The following is a 19,846-nucleotide window of genomic DNA, read 5'->3' on the forward strand; positions in this document are numbered from 1 at the left end:
TAAAAATTTTAACAACAAATACTATGTCCTATCAAAAGGAAGAGGCTAATTTTAAAAAACTTGCCTAATTTGTCAGGTTTTAAAGCTGTGCCATACTTTTGTCAACACTGTTAAATAATCTGATAATATTTAAGTCAGCCTTCTTCCTGATTGCACTTTTTCCATATTTCACTTGCTATGAGTTCAAACATCGCACAGGCTCAGGTGAGTTTTAGATTTCTAATATAATTTCAAGCAATTGTTCTTTATATTTTTATTCACAATCATGACATATCAACTCTGTTATATAAGAAACTTTTTTGGATCTTTAGATAATTTCCATTGCTTTAACATTTAATATAGCCTAGTCTATGTGTGATGTGCAAAATATCATCTTGTCAATGCTGACAGATTACATGGATGTGGAGACAATTAAAGAACTGAAAATCATTTTGGAAATTCATTCCTTAATTGATGTGAATTCTAGATATTTTTTAATAATCTTGTCAATATTTATAATAAATATTTCTCCCAATTTTAAGAATAAATACCTGACAGTGTTGACAAATTGAGTGAGAGGAAAATAAAAAAAATTGTTTTTGAGCAAATGGAAGCAGTTGAACCCAAACATAGACATTTATCTTTAAACATGCTGATTAATAAATAACAGATTCATACATAAAATGACAGGTTTTCATTCTTCAGAGAAAAATAAGGATGACATGTATTTCTTTCGGTTGGCCTCCATGCAACTGACGTTACCTGGTGCAGTAAGGATGCTACTTCAGGATAATGAAACTGAACCGTCGTTTCTTATTCTCTATAGGAATACACACACAGATAAATATTAAAATCAAGACGAATCCGCTGTTATAACGACTGGAAATGATTCTGGCAGGCCTTCCTTGACTCCAATCTTGGAGACATTTCAGTTGGCATGGACTAGAGGGGGCACAATACAAGAGAGCGCACACTTCCTGGAGCTTAAACAACCCCCACAGAAAACAAGAAAAACAAACGAGCCCATGGAGCAGAGAGCTGTAAAGTTCTAGCCCCGCATCCGATGGCTCGGATGCTTTGTCCTGGTCAACGGGACACGTAAAGCAGGTTTTATCGAGCGGTATTTTCGGGCACATTGAGAGGCCGATGTGCGGAGCGGCAGCGGCGGTGTGGAGTGAGCGCTGCGCGGAGGGGAGATCCATCGACCGCACCAGCGCGAGCCAGCAAGCGGCCTAACGCTAACACACACAGCCAGCGTTTTTATGTCGATGGGATACCCTTAACTGCACTTCTCAGAGACCCTAGGGCGTATTCCCTATCTGAATGACAACATTTCCCGTCGTTTGGCATGTCTGACATACTTTAATCTGTCTCGGAGCCTATTAGCCGCCTGGCTAACGGATTAGATTGACACTCAGGTTAGCTCGTTAGCCGCTAAACAAGTTTTTAAAGTGACTTAACATACACCTATATTTGTGTAATGCAGGCCGCGTCGAAGGAAAGAGTGCTTCAGCTGCCGTTGTTATTCTGAAACGGTTCGGTTGTGAAGTTTTAAGACTGTAAAGTCAGTTGTTTTTGTTTTAATGATTAGCTGGCTAGCGAGCTAGCGATGTCAATGCCCTCCGCCGATATGCTGGAAACACCGCCTATGTACCCGTTTGAGGAGATAGAATATGCTGATATTGAGGTGGAAGAGGTGAGTGACATGATACGCAAGTGATAAAGTTAATAAACACGTTGACAATAGTGTGGAAATGTCCTGCAAACATTCCCTTGATAGCTGTACTATAACTAGGACACTTGACATTGTATCACACTACACCTAATCTCTATTTTTAACTTCATTATTTATGTTTTTCATTGTTTTTGTCAAGCCACAGTGTGTTTGAAGGTGTACAAAGTGTGTTCTACTGAAATAAGTATTTGCAGATTTTTTTTTTTTTTTACAAAACACTTTTGCACTGTTCTAGATGTGGTTCTGTGTAATGTTTTAGTTTCTGAGATTTAGCCTATATGTTAGGTTTGTTTGAACTCTGCGGTGCTGTGAGTTTGTGAATGTGTACCTTCATTCTGTGTGATGTTCTCATACATGTGTGTTTTGTTAGGTGGTGGGCAGAGGGGCGTTTGGTGTTGTGTGCAAGGCCAAGTGGAAAGGCAGAGATGTGGCCATCAAGACTATAGAAAGTGAATCAGAGAGAAATGCCTTCATTGTTGAGGTACTGCCATATTGTTTCATTTGTTCACGTTAGTAACTACTGTAGTCAGAAACATAAACCGTGCATATACTGATTAAACAGACATTTGGTCTCATTTATTTTAAAAAGCCATCTTCTCCATTCTCTCTATCCAGCTTCGCCAGTTGTCTCGTGTAAATCATCCCAACATTGTGAAGCTGTATGGTTCCTGCAGTAACCCTGTAAGTCTCTACATGTTGCTATTGAGTGGATCATGATCGTGAAACTTATTTCAGATGTGTTGCTATGATCCAACCTTTTTTTTTTTGGTTCCTGTGATAAGAAACGTGTAACAAGTTTAATGATCTTCCTGCAGGTATGTCTGGTGATGGAATATGCAGAGGGGGGTTCATTGTATAATGGTAAGTAATTCTATTATAAGTTACTTTGCAACACTTTTTTGAAAAGGCCACTGGTCTAGACATCTTTGACTTCATTATTTTAAAACTACTGGTGTGAGGCCAAATCACACTCTGAAAAATCACTTTGGCTTGTTAAAAGTTTTAAGGACTTTTAAGGCTGGCATTGGGATTGCAGTTATAAAATTGGATTAAAAAAAATGAAATTAGATTTGTCGGTTTAATACTTTGCCTCCAGTTGTACTTGGACAAATCAGATATTTTGTTTTTTCTGTTGTAGAATTAATTTACAGAAATGGGAAAATACTCTTCAGTGTATATATACAAATGTGCATACATGCTCAGAGCATCACAAAATATTGTCTGGTGCAGTGTTTTTTTGCAGTGCAATTTTACACATTCTTTGATTCCATGGAACTTTTGCATTTCAAAAATAGTTCAAAATGTATCCCTAATCCCTGGCCTATGGTAGTAGCAAGTGCTAAAGTTCTAGTCATTGTCCAAGCACATAAGCTGTTTCACAAGTGAGCAAATGATTGATATGTCATAAATGTTTGCTTGTATTTATGACTGTATTCTGTGTTGACAGTGTTGCACGGTGCAGAGCCTCTCCCTCACTACACTGCATCTCATGCCATGAGCTGGTGCCTGCAGTGTTCTCAGGGGGTCTCGTATCTCCACGGAATGAAACCAAAGGCTCTCATTCACAGGGACCTCAAACCTCCCAAGTATGCTCCTCCATCATTTCTCTCATCACACTGTCTTGCCTCATGTCACTGGAACCCCCATGAGAATTCCCTTTTCTCCTCATTCATGTGCTTGTTAAATTTAGACCTTGTCATATAAGTTCTCCCTTACCATTTAATTCAAAGCTAAGGGTTTTAAACGTACCTGGTTACATTGAGTCTTGCCTGAGTATTTGCAATCTAATCACCTGAGATTAACACCAGGTGTAAACTCATACATGTGCTGACTGTTTTCTGACTGATGATGGTGGAAACATTACTGGATCATTCAGGACTGCCATCGCTCATAAATGCTGTCTGGTCCAGGTGTCAGAGGACGTATGTTCGGAGTCTTACCCTGCATTACTTGCAACATGGCAGCGTATTGTGTTGTCCAGGCCAGGGCTGGTTATTTATGAGGCACTGTTTGTAAAAATCCCTGGCAGCACACCATGGAAATGGTCAGCTGGCTTCTCTCCCAGACACCTAGAATGAAGTTCTCTGGAAGAACTGGGTTATTACTAACTTTTGATAAATTGAACCCACATGAACAGTTCACAAGTGCTTTAACTGTGTTTAATTAGACAAAAGCACAGTTGGTTACTGGTTAACTGTCATCTGTGTATACCTGTATTTCTGCTCAAAATATTGCCAACTGAAGTGTATTTTAAAAATATGTGCTCTGTTAATGTTCTAATGATGGAATTCTTGATTAAGTATTAAGACACACACACACACACACACACACACACACACACACACACACACACACACACACACTTCTTCTTTCTCTTGTCTTCAACCTTCAAGATGTACTCTGCCATTCAAGTACCATACACTACCATCATATTTTTTGAAAGAAATGAATACTTTTATTCATCAGGGATGCATTGATCAAAAGTGACAGTAAAAACATTTACAAGGTTGCAAAATATTTTCAACTTTCTGTTCAATAAAGAATCCTGATAAAAATGCATCACTGTTTCCAGAAAAATATTCACTTTTTTGATTCAACATTGACAGTAAATAAAAACAAGAAAACCTTGTGCTGCAAATTAGCGTATTAGAATGATTTCTAAAGAATCATGACACTGAAGACTGGAGTAATGGCTGCTGAAAATTCACAGGAATAAATTGCATTTAAAACAATATTAAAATAGAAAAGTTGTTTAAAAATTGTAATAGTATTTCACAATATTGCTGTTTTACTGTGAGCATTAGAGACTTTCATAAACATCCCCAACATTTTGAATGGTAGTGTGAATGTTCTGTTTAACCAAAAAGGCTTTGTCTCTGTCCTGAAACCTTGTGAATTTACTTGCTGACTAACCGAATACAATCTTTTTAAGTTGGCATACACTAGCAGGATGGGGTCGGGAATGTACATGTTGTTTTGGTGCCATGAAGCAATCATTTTCCTGTGGCTTCAAACTAATTAGTCACATGAAATTACATTTAATGAGTTATTCAAAGCAACTTACTAATGAGGGACTTGTTTTTCTTCTTGGAGACATCTCTGTTAATCTTTTTTTGTATATATTTTTTTTCCTTATAGTCTGCTTCTGGTTGCTGGAGGTACTGTACTGAAGATCTGTGACTTCGGGACAGCATGTGACATCCAGACACACATGACTAACAACAAGGGAAGCGCAGCCTGGATGGCCCCAGAGGTGTTTGAAGGCAAGTTTCAGGAGCTTTCCAAGAACTTTTGTTCATGTTTGAACAGTCACTGGCTTATCATTGGCTTGTTTTTGATTGTATCAGAAGATCAAAACTGATTTCCGATTCTCCTTTTCACCGTCTTTCTTATTACTTGTCTTCTCATATGCCACTTCAGGCTTCACTAACCCTCGTACAAATATTTCCCTAAAACCAGTCACTGGACGCTCCTGGTCTATATGATGGATGAAACCATTATAATTTAATGCATGCGTTTGCAATCAACCGCTAATGGGTTTCAATTTTACCAAACACATTCAGGGGCACGTGGCTGTCAGGGGGGTCGGAGGAAACCTCAATTAGGAGCAGGTTGTTATCTTGTTTGTTTAGGGAGGATCAGAAATCCCATGTTATTACTCCGCTAGCACTGGCAGCAGAGGAGATGCCGCACTCCTCATTTGCCACGCTGACAACAGTATTATCAGAAGACCAGAGCAAGGCAGCGTAAAGACATACTAGTGCGAGGCGCTGTAATTTAAGAATAATAAGAGGAGCAATTAAGGCTCTCCAGGGCAGCATGAGTGGAAATTAGCTCATCTGTTCAAAATAGGAGCGACAAGATAAAGGCTCTGCAACCCTGGACAGCAGAAAATGAACTTTTGGGAAATAGCTTTCATTTTGTATGGTGTGTGGTACTATTTGCTTCTATGTTGTTATTTTGGGTAGCTCGACGCAAAATAAACCATAACGTAGAAGAATTAATTATTTACCAAATTAATTTAGGTCTATATTTTACTGTATTAAACATCTATAATTATATAAAAATGTCATATATAATAAGTAAATTTCATTGTTTATCCACCACACAAAACTAACAATTAACAATTAACAATTTCCTTTTAGTATTGGTGCACACCTTGTGTTGTGGACAGATAATTCAAAATAATTTCTGAAAAATCCTTAAATTATACTAGAAGAAGGGCCACATTTATTATTTGTGTTTTAGTGCTATGCCAAGTCTCTTATGCTCAATAAGGCTGCATCTAGTTGTTCAAAAGTACAGTAAAATGGTAGTGCATGTTTGAGAATTATTAGTAAAATTTATTTAAAAAACTGTTCTTTTTATTTGATTATATTTTAAAATGATGGCAAAGCTGAATTTTCAGCATCTTTACCAGTGTCACATGATCCTTCAGAAATCATTCTAATATACTGATTTGCTGGTCAAGAAACATTTCCTTTTAGTATTGTCATAACGGTTGTGCTGCTCAATTTTTCAGAATTGACCCTTCGCTAAGCCACGCCCGAAAACCGCCACAGGCCAATCGTGCAGTCCCTTTTGTCTTGCTCTCTCAGATATTTCACCTGTTCGCCAAAAATGACTAATTATCTCCTTGGAAATGTCTGACACCATTCATACTGTAATAGACGTGCCAGGTGCGAAAGCTTGTCAGGCGTAGCAACTGTAACTAAGGAGGGCGGGGCTTAGCGAAGGGTCAATTCTTTGAATACAATTTTCAAAAGAACAGCATTTGTTTGAAATTTAAATCTTTTGTAACATTATAAATGTCTTTCGTGTCACCTTTGAGCAACTGAATGTGTCCAAGCTGAATAAAAGTATTCATTTGAACAAACTTTGAACGGTAGCGTAATTCACAAGTAAACACGTCCATGGCAATGGCATTCCTTACTTAAGTATTATAAAAACTTTAATACAATAATAATAATACAATAATAATTCTTTCACAGAAACATTCACAGAATTTTGTGGTTTTGTAGTGACAATAACTTTGGATCTTATAACCAGAATGTGGACCTTATTCAGGAAATTGTTACATGTAGGTGATTTACTCTCTGTATGTGTGTGTTACAGGCAGTAACTACAGTGAGAAGTGTGACGTGTTCAGTTGGGGTATCATTCTCTGGGAGGTGATCACACGGCGGAAGCCCTTCGATGAAATTGGTGGCCCTGCTTTCCGCATCATGTGGGCTGTGCACCGCGGTGAGTTTTATGTGCGCTTGTTTGTGCTCCATGTCATGATGAGAATCTGCTGAGATCGTCTAGGTTCAAGATTAGGAGTTTCAGTCATCTGTCTTTCTGTAGGCACGCGACCACCTCTCATTAAGAACTTACCGAAGCCCATAGAGAGTCTGATGAATCGTTGCTGGTCCAAAGACCCATCGCAGCGGCCTTCCATGGAGGAGATAGTGAAGATTATGAGCCACCTCATGAGGGTAATGCCACACCGCCAGCATGCCTGGCAAATTATTCCAATGTTCCTGGCTGTCTTATTTTGCGTCTAAATCTGCCTCTTCAGTCTGATCCCTCTCTCCCCCCTCTAGTATTTCCCAGGATCAGAAGAGCCTCTTCAGTACCCCTATCAGTATTCAGATGAAGGCCAGAGTAACTCTGCCGCCAGCACAGGTACAGAATAACAAAATAGGCTTGAATAATAAATACTTGTTCATGGCTGGTTCATTTTATTTTATTCAAATCATTTTCTTATGGTGTGGATGGGAAGCAAATGGTTTAGATTACATTTTTTTGAAAGAAATTATTACTTCTATTCAGCAAGGATGCATTAAAGTGATCAAAACTGACAGAAATATTTTCTAACAATGTGAAAGCCTTTACTATTTCAAATAAATGCCGTTCATTTGAACTTTCTATTCATCAAAGAATCCTAAAAAAAGTATCACAGTTTTCACAAAAATATTAAACCGTTTTCAACTCTGATAAAAATAAGAAATGTTCCTTGAGAAGCAAATCAGCATATTACAATGATTTCTGAAGGATTGTGTGACACTGAACACTTTCATTACAGGAATGAATTACATTTGAAATATTTTAAATTGCAATAATATTTCGCACTATTATAGTTTTTACTGTATTTTTGATCAAATGCAGCCTTAGTGAGTATAAGAGACTTCTTACAAAAACATTAGAAATGTACAGAGCCCAAACTTTTGAACAGCAGTGTATGTGGAAATGTGTTCTGAATTCACATTAGAATGCCATATCTCTTTAATCCAGGCTCATATATAGACTACACATGTACCAGCAACAAGAACGACATCAACATGGAGCACACCAACTCCCCTGGCAGCAACGACACCATCAAGTTCCCATATAAACCAAAGGTAACGCATCAACAATCTACACCACCACACAAAGACTGTGTCCTCTAAGAAAGCTCAAAAGTGGAATCCGTGTTTGTGTGCGTTTCAGGGCGACCCCTTAAGGCCTGGCCACCCTCTCTCCAGAGGCAGCAGCGTAGAGAGTCTTTCTGGCAGGTCACATTGTCTGGCTTCATCCGACAGCAAACGAATGAGTGCCGATCTCTCCGAACTGGAGCACAGATTACCCTTTGCTCCCGCAGGTAACATGTTTCCTCAACACCTGTCATAAAGTTTCATACCTACCCAGAAATTCCTTCCGATACAATGACATTTTACAGTTTATACATCATTTGATCTTATTTAACATTGAGGTTTTTTTTCTCTTGCAGTAGACACATTGATATATTTGTAAACTCCACACTTTCCTATTCCTATTGTCAATTTTCTCCTCAGGTTGATATGTTAACAAAGAATATACACCACTAACAATGTCCCTTTTATAGACATTGACCTCACTTTTCTGTACTTGCACTGGCTGAATAGTGTGTACACTAGTACCCAGTGTACCGCTGACCTCAGTCAGTGCGCCCAAACACACATCAGACACAAAGAGCTGCATGGCATCTCCATCCCTCCTTAGATCTGTCCTTCTGCAGTCACTAGTTCATCAGGCTTCCTGCCACTGCATGGATGTATGTGCTGCGTGTCTGTATGTGTGTGTATATATGTTGCATGCATGTCTTAATGTAGCAGAAGATTGGAGTGACGTCCCTTACCCAGTCTGCTTTGATGTCTGCACCACACTCTTTCTCTCTGTCTCTGTCTCAGTAAACACATTGTCTGCATGCCTGTGTTTGTCGCTACATGCGCGTGTCTGTATGTGTGTTTTTGCAGCACGTCCACAATATAAGCGAGGTCACCGTAAAACGGCATCATACGGCACCATTCTGGACATTCCCAAGATCATCATCACAGGTACCGGGAGTCCAGGCGCTCCCAGCAAACAGCTCCTAATCAGAGAAGGGCGTCACTGTGACGCACAAGCACGCATTGGTTGTTACTCCTGAATGTCATATATCCCCCGTCAGCCTGACTTTCATTTTGAGGAGAGGAGAAGAACAATGTAAGATCCTCATCTGAACACTTTCTGTACACATGCATTTGTGCTGTGGATTGTACTCTTGATCAGGGGTCGTAACCTTGTGGTTAGTTATGAGCCGTATTTAAGCCATATACTCCAGGTGAACCACAAAGATCCATTAGACAAATCGTACAAGTTTGCTATCCAGTGAATTAATGAATCATTTATATAAAGTAATTGATTTAATTTATATGGTACATTTTTTGCACTTAATACTTAAGTATTAATGAGATTTACAGGGAGTTGTGTTTTAAATACATGATTCTAAACATGCCACACAAAACGCGATGGTGACACTCAAAATCACATAATTTAGAGAAGAAGAGGTGCACTTAAAAGGTACACCATGTAGCTTTTGGCCATCTAGTGGTTAAACAACTGCATGCATTTTGCAGAAGAGCTTTGTTTTGTTTGTGCTTCGGCTCTGCGTGACTGCGCTGATGAGTGTGTATCCCACTGCTTGTAAAACATTCACTAATAGGCTTAAGAAATATGACCAGTTTAGGTGGAAAGAATCTCAAGCTAACTTATTAGTAGACGCGGACCCGCGGTACTTCCTTGAAAATAAATTCCACCATAATGAAATGACTCTTCACAATAGATAATGCTTTACTATGAACTCTGTTTAATAAAATACCTCACTCACCTGTTGAGTAATAAAAATGTCATCTCCGCATCGCTTTCGCCAGAAGACTCTCTTCTGTTCTGTGTTTTAGTGACAACTAACCTATGCCACTCCCACACCATACATGCGTCAAAGTGGCCGGAGCAACTTTTCTCTATTTATGGATATGACGAGAGACACACGAGCGAGTGACATTCGCAATTTACTGTGAAAACCATCCCTCTAGGTCTTGTTGTTTATAGCCCGTTTTGGAAGAAGGATTGATGTATTGACTCATTATTAAAAAATAGAAAGTTGCATAATGTACCTTAAGTTATCAACACAGGATGTGCAGTAGAGGTTCTCATGGTCCTGGATACGCTGGAAACATCAGGAACATTCAGAAGTGTCAGGAAAAATAATGGAAATTAAAAAATTTAAAAGGCCAAGGAAATTTCTGTAGCCAATATATATTTATTTTTTTCTAGTTATTCTTGGTTCAAAGTAATAAAAAATTTTTTTTTTTAAAGTTCCATATGCAGTCTTCACAAATGACTAGAAAAATCAAATAAATTCATTGGTCAGGAAATGTGGCTTGATTTGTTCATGCTGTGGTGCATGTTGGGAAATAGTCCAGTAATGAACAACTTAAAAAATGACTTGGTTGGTAAAAAAAAAAGGTTGGTGACCCCTGCTCTAGATGATTATTTGATTGGCGTTTGATTCCTTATTTTAAATCCAGAGTCAGTCAGTTTATTAATCTTATTTCCGTGTTATATTTTCAGATAGTTTAATCCCCCCCCCCCAAAAAAAATGTTGTGTCAGATTTGACGGTGGTTAGTGATCCTGGAGTAACACCCATTACAATCTCTTCTTTCTCTCTCCTGCTCATCTCTCTTTGCTTTTTTGATTATGGTGTCCTGCAAGCAATGATTTTCACGCCCCATCCTCATATCTGCCTCTGACCATTAGAGGCACCTTTTGTATATTCAGTTTAAAAAATAATCAAGAAAATCCCATAAGCAGTGATTTAAAGCATGCGTGGTGGATGAGGGTGGAGATGTGGATGTGGATTGATATGCCATCCCTCAGTCTTCCTGTTTGGCTTTGTAGCAGGTGCAAGAACATCTGCCAGCATGTGTGTTTGTGTGTCTCTCCCTCTTTCTCTCTCTCAGTGGTCGTACACTAGCTCGTGCTCGTCCTTGTCCTTGTTTCGCCTGCAGAAAGGATGTCGCCAAATGCTCAGCTTTTTGATCTTCCCTCCTCCATACACACAAGTTCATTAACTTGTTCATTAATTCAGTGGTTGGGTTAAATCTCCTTCACATTTAGGGTCATCGCTATTATTATCATCATCCCTAATAATGCTGAAGGAAATGGAGACATTCAAGGATTGCGGAGTGGGAAAAAAAAAGTTCAAAGCAGGAGTTGCATGATGAAGAGGTTATTAATTTGGTGTAACAATGAGAAAATCTGATTGGCATTTGAATTGTATCCCTCCTGCATGCATGCTGTTAGCCTGTCAATCATTTTTATTATTCTCATAATCATTTTGACATGGAATTGACCTCATCAGTAACTATCATTATTAATAAAAAGAGTTAGGGCCATATTCATCAGAGTATTATTATTGTTTTTTTCTACCGTTTTTGTTGTAACTTTATTTTTCATTGTTTGCTTGAATGGGCTGATTTCGTGGTATAAGAGAGATTACATAGACATTGAAGGAATATTATTTGTTAAATGCAAATTAGGATCTATGAACAGTATCTGTGGCATGCAGCTGATGACTACAGACAATAATTTTGACTCGTCCTTCAGGTTTTAAAATGCATTTACAGTGATAAACGTACAATAGAAGCCTTGTAGAAGCTGGCAGCCTTTTTTATTTTTTAAATTAATGTATTTGTTTACTTTTATTTATTTATTTATTTGAAAGCGCTCGCATGAATTTAAGTAAAATTGAGGTAGGGCTACTTGTCTAAATGGTTATATGTTACCAACATAACTGCTTTGGTTGGAGTTTTGCTTTATGAAAATTCCTTCCATATATCCTCAGAGGAATAATCAGGTTTACTTTTTTAGCTAGGCATAACATGAGGTAAAAGATTGAATGTGACTTTGCATAGACCACAGGGTAAGCAATTCTGTAATAATTCTATTATTTCATTACAGACTTTTAAGACAAGTGTATTTTTTTCTATTGTCTGACACATATAAAGTTCATAGAGCTTAATTTGTATTAACCTGGAATATTCCAACTAATCATTTGCATCATGTATAGTAACATAGTATTTAGTAAGTCCCAGTCTGTCGGTAATGGTTGCTTTTAATTTCTGCTGGTGCTATTCTAGATGCTTTACCTGAGTTATAGTCTGTCTATAAAGTGATTTGTGTGAGTGTTTGTGAATAGGCTTTCTTTAGTAAACTTACAGCTCCTATCATCATTGCTGCTTCATTTTCCATAAATACACACTAATCAACTCCCAAAACCCCCAAAAAATTCATCAAACCATGATAGGAGCTGTCCAATCAATGCAGGCCAAGCTGCCTGTGTTATTCTGTAGGTGTGGTCTACTGTTTTTGGTGTAGTGTGTGTGAGTTGCGATGGCCTCATGAGGGGTTTGGTCACGTGACGGCCACGTTAGAGGAGATGCTGTCATGGTAGTGAGTTGGGGATTTAATCAGTGCAGCTGTCTGGGTGTCACAACCCTCTTGCTCCAGCCGTTGGACGAGAGCTCATGCACTACCAATAAGACTTATCAGATTCCTCTTTTCTCTCCTTTCTCTATGTCTCGTCTCTTTTTGCAGCGACCTGTGAGCCTCATAGACGCAGATCAGTGCAGGATCTTCCTGCCATTGGTACGGAGTCCAGTCAGGTAAGATGCTTCAATTTCACACTTTCAGTGGTACGATGTGTAAGGAACTTCGAAGAGTTTAGGTGCGACGAACAATATTCACAATTGCATTTTATACTGCCAAGTAACAAAAATATGTGAAATAAGAGCTCTCACATCTTATGTATTTGGAGGACAATAGTTTATCAAATAAAATAAAGAGGGCATAAGATGTGTTTGATAATAGGAAACTGAGGTGTTGTGGGTCTAGATTCAACCAAAAGTTTATTCAGCACCTGGCTTTTTTGATCACAATATTATAACAATATTTGATCACTATTAATCAGTTCAATGCAACCTTGCTGAATAAACGGCAAACTCTGACCCCAAACTTTTGAACGGTTTTGTAGCTGTAAAGATTGTTGCCAAATATCCCTGGGTGTGTGAGAGCAATTAAATTCCAGGTAAGATCTTCAAGAAATGACCTCAGTTCATAAAGGATTTGTAAGGATGTTGCACTCATGATCACTTAATTGTAAACAGCTATATACTTTCTTTAAGGCGAGGTAATATTAAGGTAATACTTTCCATTTATGAGAGAAACTGTAGCATCTCCTTCCTGCAGTGCTCTTGATGGGTGCAAAAACAGCATTTTGGAATCCACAGTATTCCAAAATTGAGCTTTTATCATCAAGTTTATAACTGGCATATTGTTTGACCAATCACAGGATAGCAGAAACAACAGCAGATCATCCAGCCCCAGTGTGAGGATGATTACACCAGACAGGACAGGTAAAGTTTTCCTTCTAACCATCACACACGAGTTCCTGTAAGAATTGTACCGGTGTGAATGCACACACACAATTGTATAAGGGTGTTCTCACACTAGGCGATCTGAACCGTGCCCGAGCACGTTTGACTAGTGTGATCATATCGTGGCCAGATGCGGTTCGCTGAACCGTCCCTGGCCCGCTTGGAAGAGGTGGGATCTGGCATGGTTCAGATGGGCTCGGGCCTGGTACGCATGTAGTGTGATCGCTAACCGCACCAGAGCACGGAACAGCTACTCTTGTGTGTGCTACTGTCATCATTACGACAGCAAACATCTTCTATTGCTATTTGGACAGTACACTTTTCATTTAATTAAATTAAATCGAGTATATTTGGGTTTAAAACGGGTTTGGTTCTCACCTTATTATTGAACAGGAATTGTAGTTTGCAAGTAAAGCTGTAAATTCCTCCATCAACGTCAGCTGCCTCCGAGATAATCTTCTGATACGTGCAGCACAATCAAGTAAAAATCGCTGCACAGCATAAATTATAAATCTATAGGCAGTCTATTAGCGAAAGAGCTTTTCTTTCTGTTTTCTTCAAAACCAAAAGTTGCATCGTAAATGACCTAAGCGTGCTCCGGCCCAGAACGTTAAGTGCAGGGGGAGTGGGGAGGGGGGACAATCATGCCAGGACACGATACAAGGCAACTGTGCCTAGTGTGAGTACACCCTAAATATATAATAACCCAATAAGCTGGGATAATAGTTGATGAATTTTTATGAGCCTCCTGTACATGTTTGGAATTACATCATTGCAGATTGTGACATTTTGTTAAGATATTTCTGAACACTTGATGTTCCCTCAGTTTGACCTCAAAGTTCACGTCCTCAGTGTGTTTGTAAATCTATATCAGTGACAGTAAACGGCTCAGGCAGAGCTGCAGACATTACGTAAGCGGCATCAATGATTTAGGACGCTTTTCTGTCTGACAGTCGCAGTCCTGGACTGAGATGAGACTGGGCTATTTATTGCTCAACTCTCACTCTCTTTCTGCCGATTACCACAGTTTACTATAACAGCATTGCTCAACAAACTAAAAAAAACACTTGCTTTTCTGCGTAGACTTCTTCACTCTTCAAATCAATATAATATAAATAACCAGTGAATAAATACAGATGGAATAGCTCAGATCTGCTGTCCTCAATTCATGGTTTTTGGATGTTTACTAAAACGATTTTCCTCATTCTTGTAGACACCAATGGTTCAGATAACTCCATCCCCATGGCCTACCTGACCCTGGACCATCAGTTACAGGTACACACTTCACATGTGACCAATACGATATGGTATGATTCTGTCCACCCAAAACAAGCTGAAAATGATTGAATACTATGAAGTATGACTGCATGTGCATGGAAACTGTTTGGTCTATATCTGTGTTGTGGATGGTTTTGTTTCCAGGGTGCTGTGGTATCACTCCTCTCAGAAAAGGTTTGCAAGATGTAAAAACAGCCCTCTAATTAAATCAAGTCTGGGTTACAGTTTTACCAGCCTTTTTATGCTATTTATATGGTGTAATTCAGTTATAAATACATGGCAGCAAATTGAGAGCGAGACATTTTGATATTTTTGGCGTTCAGACCACGACTGGTATAAATATCACTTTTGCATTTCAGATTAATTAGCCAAAAAGTGACATTTGATGAATGAATCTGTGTTTGTTTGCAGCCTCTAGCCCCCTGTCCAAACTCCAAAGAATCAATGGCAGTGTTTGAGCAGCACTGTAAGATGGCACAGGAGTACCTGAAGGTGCAGACTGAGATCGCTCTTCTCATACAGAGGAAGTAAGTCTGAGGAATCTGAATCAAATCATCAGTATGTACAATAGGAACTAGGGTGGCTCAGGGTTATCTTATTAATCTTTATTGATCGAATAAAATCTAACTGAAATAGGTTAAAGTTGAAGCACTAATATCATTAACTAGAAAGAAAGACTAAAACTGAACAAAAATGAAAAAGAAATAGTAATATGAAAAACTAATGAAAAGGACAAAAGCACGACAAAATGACAAAAAATTAAACAAATTAAAATTGAATATACAAAAATTAAAAGCTCATTCAAAATATTAATATAAACTATAATAGTAAATAATATAAATAATACTAAAATAACACAAGGGTTTCCATACCATCATTGACATTTTACAATCCTTGAAATCTATGACGAAAAATGTTTATTGACGAGCTTTTTCATCATGACTAAGATGAGACGACAATAAGGACATTTAACAATAACTGTGACTATATCATAAAAATATAAACTTCAAAAACCAAAATCATTTGTGCGTTTACTGCGACTAAATATGCGATCAAACCTTCTCAGTGATAAACTGTAATACAATTTTCTTTTCCTTTTTTGCTGTTGTTTTTGATGTTTGAAAAACATCAATGTAATTTGGAATTATTGGAATGGATTTAATTTTTGAGAGAAGTTTCTTGTTTGACCAGTGTATATAAAACTGGTAAAACCAAGCTTATAATAAATCAAGAAACTTGAGATGGTAAAATAAACCAAATCAGTTGACTCTCTTGATTTCATTCTGATGAAATGTTCAAATAAAATTCTTATAAAACATTGAGCAAAATAATCGTTATTATCAGTTTAACCATTATGCAGTTTAAAATGTGAAGTTTTCATTGACTAAAACTAGACTAAAATGCCCAGACATTTAGTCGACTAAAAATAAAAAAACATAAACAGGACAAGGTTGACTAAATATAAAAACTAAAAAGTACATTTGACAGGACTAGGACAAAGACAAAATTTAAAAATAGCTGACAGAATTAACACTACTTGATACTAATTCTAATATCACAGCAAAAAGTATTCTATATAAAAAGTTAAATGTGTCATATATTAAATATTTATAAATATTCAAATTCTTATTAGTAAAATAAATGTTTTAATTCACCTAATTTTTTAAAAATTTGTTTAAATATGGAAAAGTTATGTTCAAATAATGTACTTCTATTCTGTTTGTAAGTTGTATGTATGCTATTCGTTTTTGCTCTTTCTGAAAAGTAATAAAAACTATTTGAAGTAATTAAAGGGATGGTTAACCCAAAAATTACTCAGTTATGTCGTTCCAAATCTCTATGACAGACTTTCTTCTGCAGAGCACAAAAGAAGATATTATGAAGAATGTTAGTATGAATGTTTCAGTTCCTATAGGTTTCCATTATAATTTTGATCATACAATGGAAGTCAAGGGCCGAAACTCTTTGGTTGGACTATCCTTTTAATTAAACAAATAAAAAAAGAAAACGGGGTTGGTGAAAATAACCTAAAAACAATAGAACAAAGATATACATCTTTGGGCTTGAAGCATTGTAGGTACCTAACATGAGTATCATCTGTTCAAGTAGACATTTAAAAATATATGCAAAGATATCATGTACAATAAAGATAAAGCTGCTGTTTTATATTACATATAGTACAAAAATAAATGCATAACATAATGCATAATTACATAACAATGTAATATATCCATAACTGTTGTTATTCAAACTATTAGTTACACATTTCTAAACGAACCTTAACTAAGGGTCAAAACGTGCCAGATTCCAAAAAAAATGCTCCAAATGAGCCAAATGTGAAAATGCCCTAAACCAACAATACCAGATAAACTAGACTCCAAACTACCGGTACTTTTGAAAATCTATGTTTTGTTTTCTCTCCATTTTCCCTCCTCCTCTGATGTCTGTTGTCCATCTCTACAGGAAAGAGCTGATAGCAGAACTGGACCAGGACGAGAAGGATCAGCAGAACGCATGTCGCCTCGCTCAGGAGCACAAGAAGCTCCTAGAGGAGAACAAGAGTCTGTCCACCTACTACCAGCAGTGCAAGAAGCAACTGGAGCTGATCCGAGCGCAGCAGCAAAAGAGACAGGGCACCTCATGAACCCCTTTCATTATGACTGACTCGTATAATCACAGTCCCCATTATCTCGTCCACCCCGATCCAAACATTGGGGTTAGCTATAGTTTGGCCCAGAAACCCCCTTATTCTGCCTAAAAGCACCCCACCCCGGCCGCCCATGATCATGTGTGCCCATAAAGCCTGAAGATGGTACCCGTATGACCTATACTCCACAGTGAGCATGGGCCATTTCCGCCCCATGCAAACGGTTCTGAGACCCTGCGCTCAACTGCACAAGCATGCTGCGTTGCATGTGCCCGTGAGTCTGCGGCAGGATATGCAATAGCAGGGACACGATTAAAGCCGTGATACATGCAGACAGTTCTTCACAAATCAAGTCTAAACTAGCCAGCAAACAGAGTGTGTCTGCAAACACGTTTTGGGAACCCGGCATCTTATCCCAGGGATTTTAAAGAGAGGATGTAAAAGGAACAAATGAGATCTCTTGGAATGTCACTTTTTTTTTTTCTTCTTCTTCTTCCTCTAACCATCCCAGAATTCTCTGTGGGGCTTGCCTAATTCCTCTCGATTAGGTGTCGGTCCTTAAGAATGTGAAAGCAAAGTGGCTTTAAGTGACATGCAAATGCTAATTTTATCATTTTTAAATTTAGGTTTTTATTTTGTTGCATTCACTTTGTGTACTTTTTCATTTTAACCCCAATTATGCAAAAAAAGTGCTACAGATGTTCCCTCTTTTTTTTTTATTGTCAGCCCTAAAAAGTGTTATAATGTATCGATTTGAAATCGGGGGATGTATTTTACATATGCCTTGCATGTTGACCTTGTGTTTATGGACAAACGCGGGTCGATCTGTGTGTATGTGCGGCCTCACAAGAAAAATGCTGTTTGTAATCCGCTTCCTTTAACATAGCGCGCTCTAAAAGAGACCCAAACAAATGGACTTGAGTGTATGTGATTGTGAGTACAAACATTTTAATCATGACTACAGTATTCTTGTTTCTTTGCTCTGTTGTGTATCTTTATCTAACTTTGTATGGTAATTTATCCAGGGTTTTCAGAGATCCGCTTCATAGTTTTTGTTGTAAGTGTGGGAAAGTCGCTCTTTCTCTGAGCTTGGATTTATGTATTTTTAGTTCACATGATGCCTTAGAGTTGAATTGTTTGCGTTTTACTTGACTGTTTGGCAACGAGACCGCTCACACATGCCGTGATTTAATGCAATTATGAGTTTAGAAACATGAATGAGAGTTTTAAAAGGCTTGCGAATGCAACCTGAAATCTGATGGTCTGTATGATCTTGTCAATATGCTGCAGAAATCATGAAATCACGATGAGGGCAGTCAACACACTCTGGTTCTTTTTAGTTAGGTTCCTTGTTCTTACCACTAGTTTTTAGTCCCTGTACTTAATTTAAGATTTTGAAAGAGAAATCAGCCGTATTGTTACATAGTATGAATTCCTTTTAGATATCACACTTTGTTTACTTCGTTGGCCCCGACACACCCTCCACCCAGGTTTTTGCACAATCCCGACTGGTTATCACTGATTACGAATATACCGAGGAAATCTTGAGCAGGGTAAAGACACATTTGGATGTTCAAGATCTTTAAGTGAGTTTCTGCAAATCTTTTTGTTTAACAGTAAAGTGGTGTATTATTATTATTATTTTCCGAGTTCAATGATGAGTTTCTGTACTATGTGCTGTAAATAAGATGTCTGATTTCTTAAGCTGTTGGGAACGGGAATACACAGGTGAAGGTCGCATCTTGAAATAAATCGAACAGGTAAACATCATGCTTCAGACTGTCTGTGCTGTCTCTGCTCTTCAGTTCAGCAGTTTTTTCTAAAAACCAGAATGTTGTTCGCAAATATTCTTAATTCAAAACCTTTTTTTTTTTTTCGTAATAAATTACATTTATTTACATTTATTAAAAAAAATACATGAAAATAAAAAATATATATACAATATAACCATAACAAATGAACATCTGCCATCTTATTTAATATTATGAATTAATAAGGCTGGTGTTCTGCAGTGACTGCATTTGCTTTAAAAGCATTATGTATTGTAAGCCTACATATAATATTGTAACGCGTATTGTAAGCATATTTAATCATGACTTCAGTGTTCTTGTTTCTTTGTTGTGTATCCTACTTTAAACCATTTTGATTATAGTGTTTATATGAATTAATACAGTGTACATTAGAATAAACTGTATATTAAATAAGAGTAAAAACTTAATTGGAGAATTTATATTAAGTACGGCTGGATAAAATGAAACAATTTAAGTTTCAGTTAAAAAAAATATTTTGAATTTTTCTTTTTTAAATTTCCCTAAAAAATGTGAATGCAGTCAATTTGCAGAATTGTAAAATGTTCTAAAAGCACCAACAACTTGTGTATTATTTGAGCTGAAAAGCTGTTCAAATCATTTTTATATTCAGTTTTGCGTTGACAGTTACATTTAAAATTA

The 19,846-nt window shown here is 37.5% G+C and overlaps 1 protein-coding gene across 5 annotated transcripts; it reads left to right on the forward strand.

Annotated features, from left to right (window-relative positions):
• Positions 1–746: 746 nt before the first annotated feature.
• Positions 747–19,161, forward strand: map3k7 (mitogen-activated protein kinase kinase kinase 7). Of its 5 annotated transcripts, XM_079887338.1 has the most exons (18): positions 1,321–1,397; positions 1,571–1,675; positions 2,085–2,195; positions 2,330–2,395; positions 2,530–2,575; positions 3,162–3,300; positions 4,853–4,981; positions 6,834–6,958; positions 7,061–7,191; positions 7,300–7,381; positions 7,991–8,097; positions 8,186–8,336; positions 8,971–9,051; positions 12,633–12,700; positions 13,387–13,450; positions 14,685–14,746; positions 15,161–15,276; positions 17,213–19,161. In XM_079887338.1, the coding sequence occupies exons 2-18, from the start codon at positions 1,589–1,591 to the stop codon at positions 17,391–17,393; spliced, it is 1,746 nt and encodes a 581-aa protein (XP_079743464.1). In that variant the 5' UTR covers positions 1,321–1,397; positions 1,571–1,588; the 3' UTR covers positions 17,394–19,161. The 5 variants fall into 5 exon arrangements, with proteins under 5 accessions (XP_079743463.1, XP_079743466.1, XP_079743462.1 ...); XM_079887337.1 differs by having other exon boundaries at positions 747–1,675; positions 4,853–4,977; positions 6,830–6,958; XM_079887336.1 differs by having other exon boundaries at positions 919–1,675.
• Positions 19,162–19,846: the final 685 nt, after the last annotated feature.

This window comes from Squalius cephalus (assembly GCF_949319135.1).
Source record: "Squalius cephalus genome assembly, chromosome: 12".
NCBI lineage: Eukaryota > Metazoa > Chordata > Actinopteri > Cypriniformes > Leuciscidae > Squalius > Squalius cephalus.

Coding starts and splice junctions, on each gene's coding strand:
- map3k7 (XM_079887337.1), top strand. CDS start 1,589: ATGTCAATGCCCTCCGCCGATATGCTGGAAACACCGCCTATGTACCCG. Junction 1,676..2,084: donor CTGATATTGAGGTGGAAGAG/GTGAGTGACATG, acceptor GTGTTTTGTTAG/GTGGTGGGCAGAGGGGCGTT. Junction 2,576..3,161: donor GGGGGGTTCATTGTATAATG/GTAAGTAATTCT, acceptor CTGTGTTGACAG/TGTTGCACGGTGCAGAGCCT.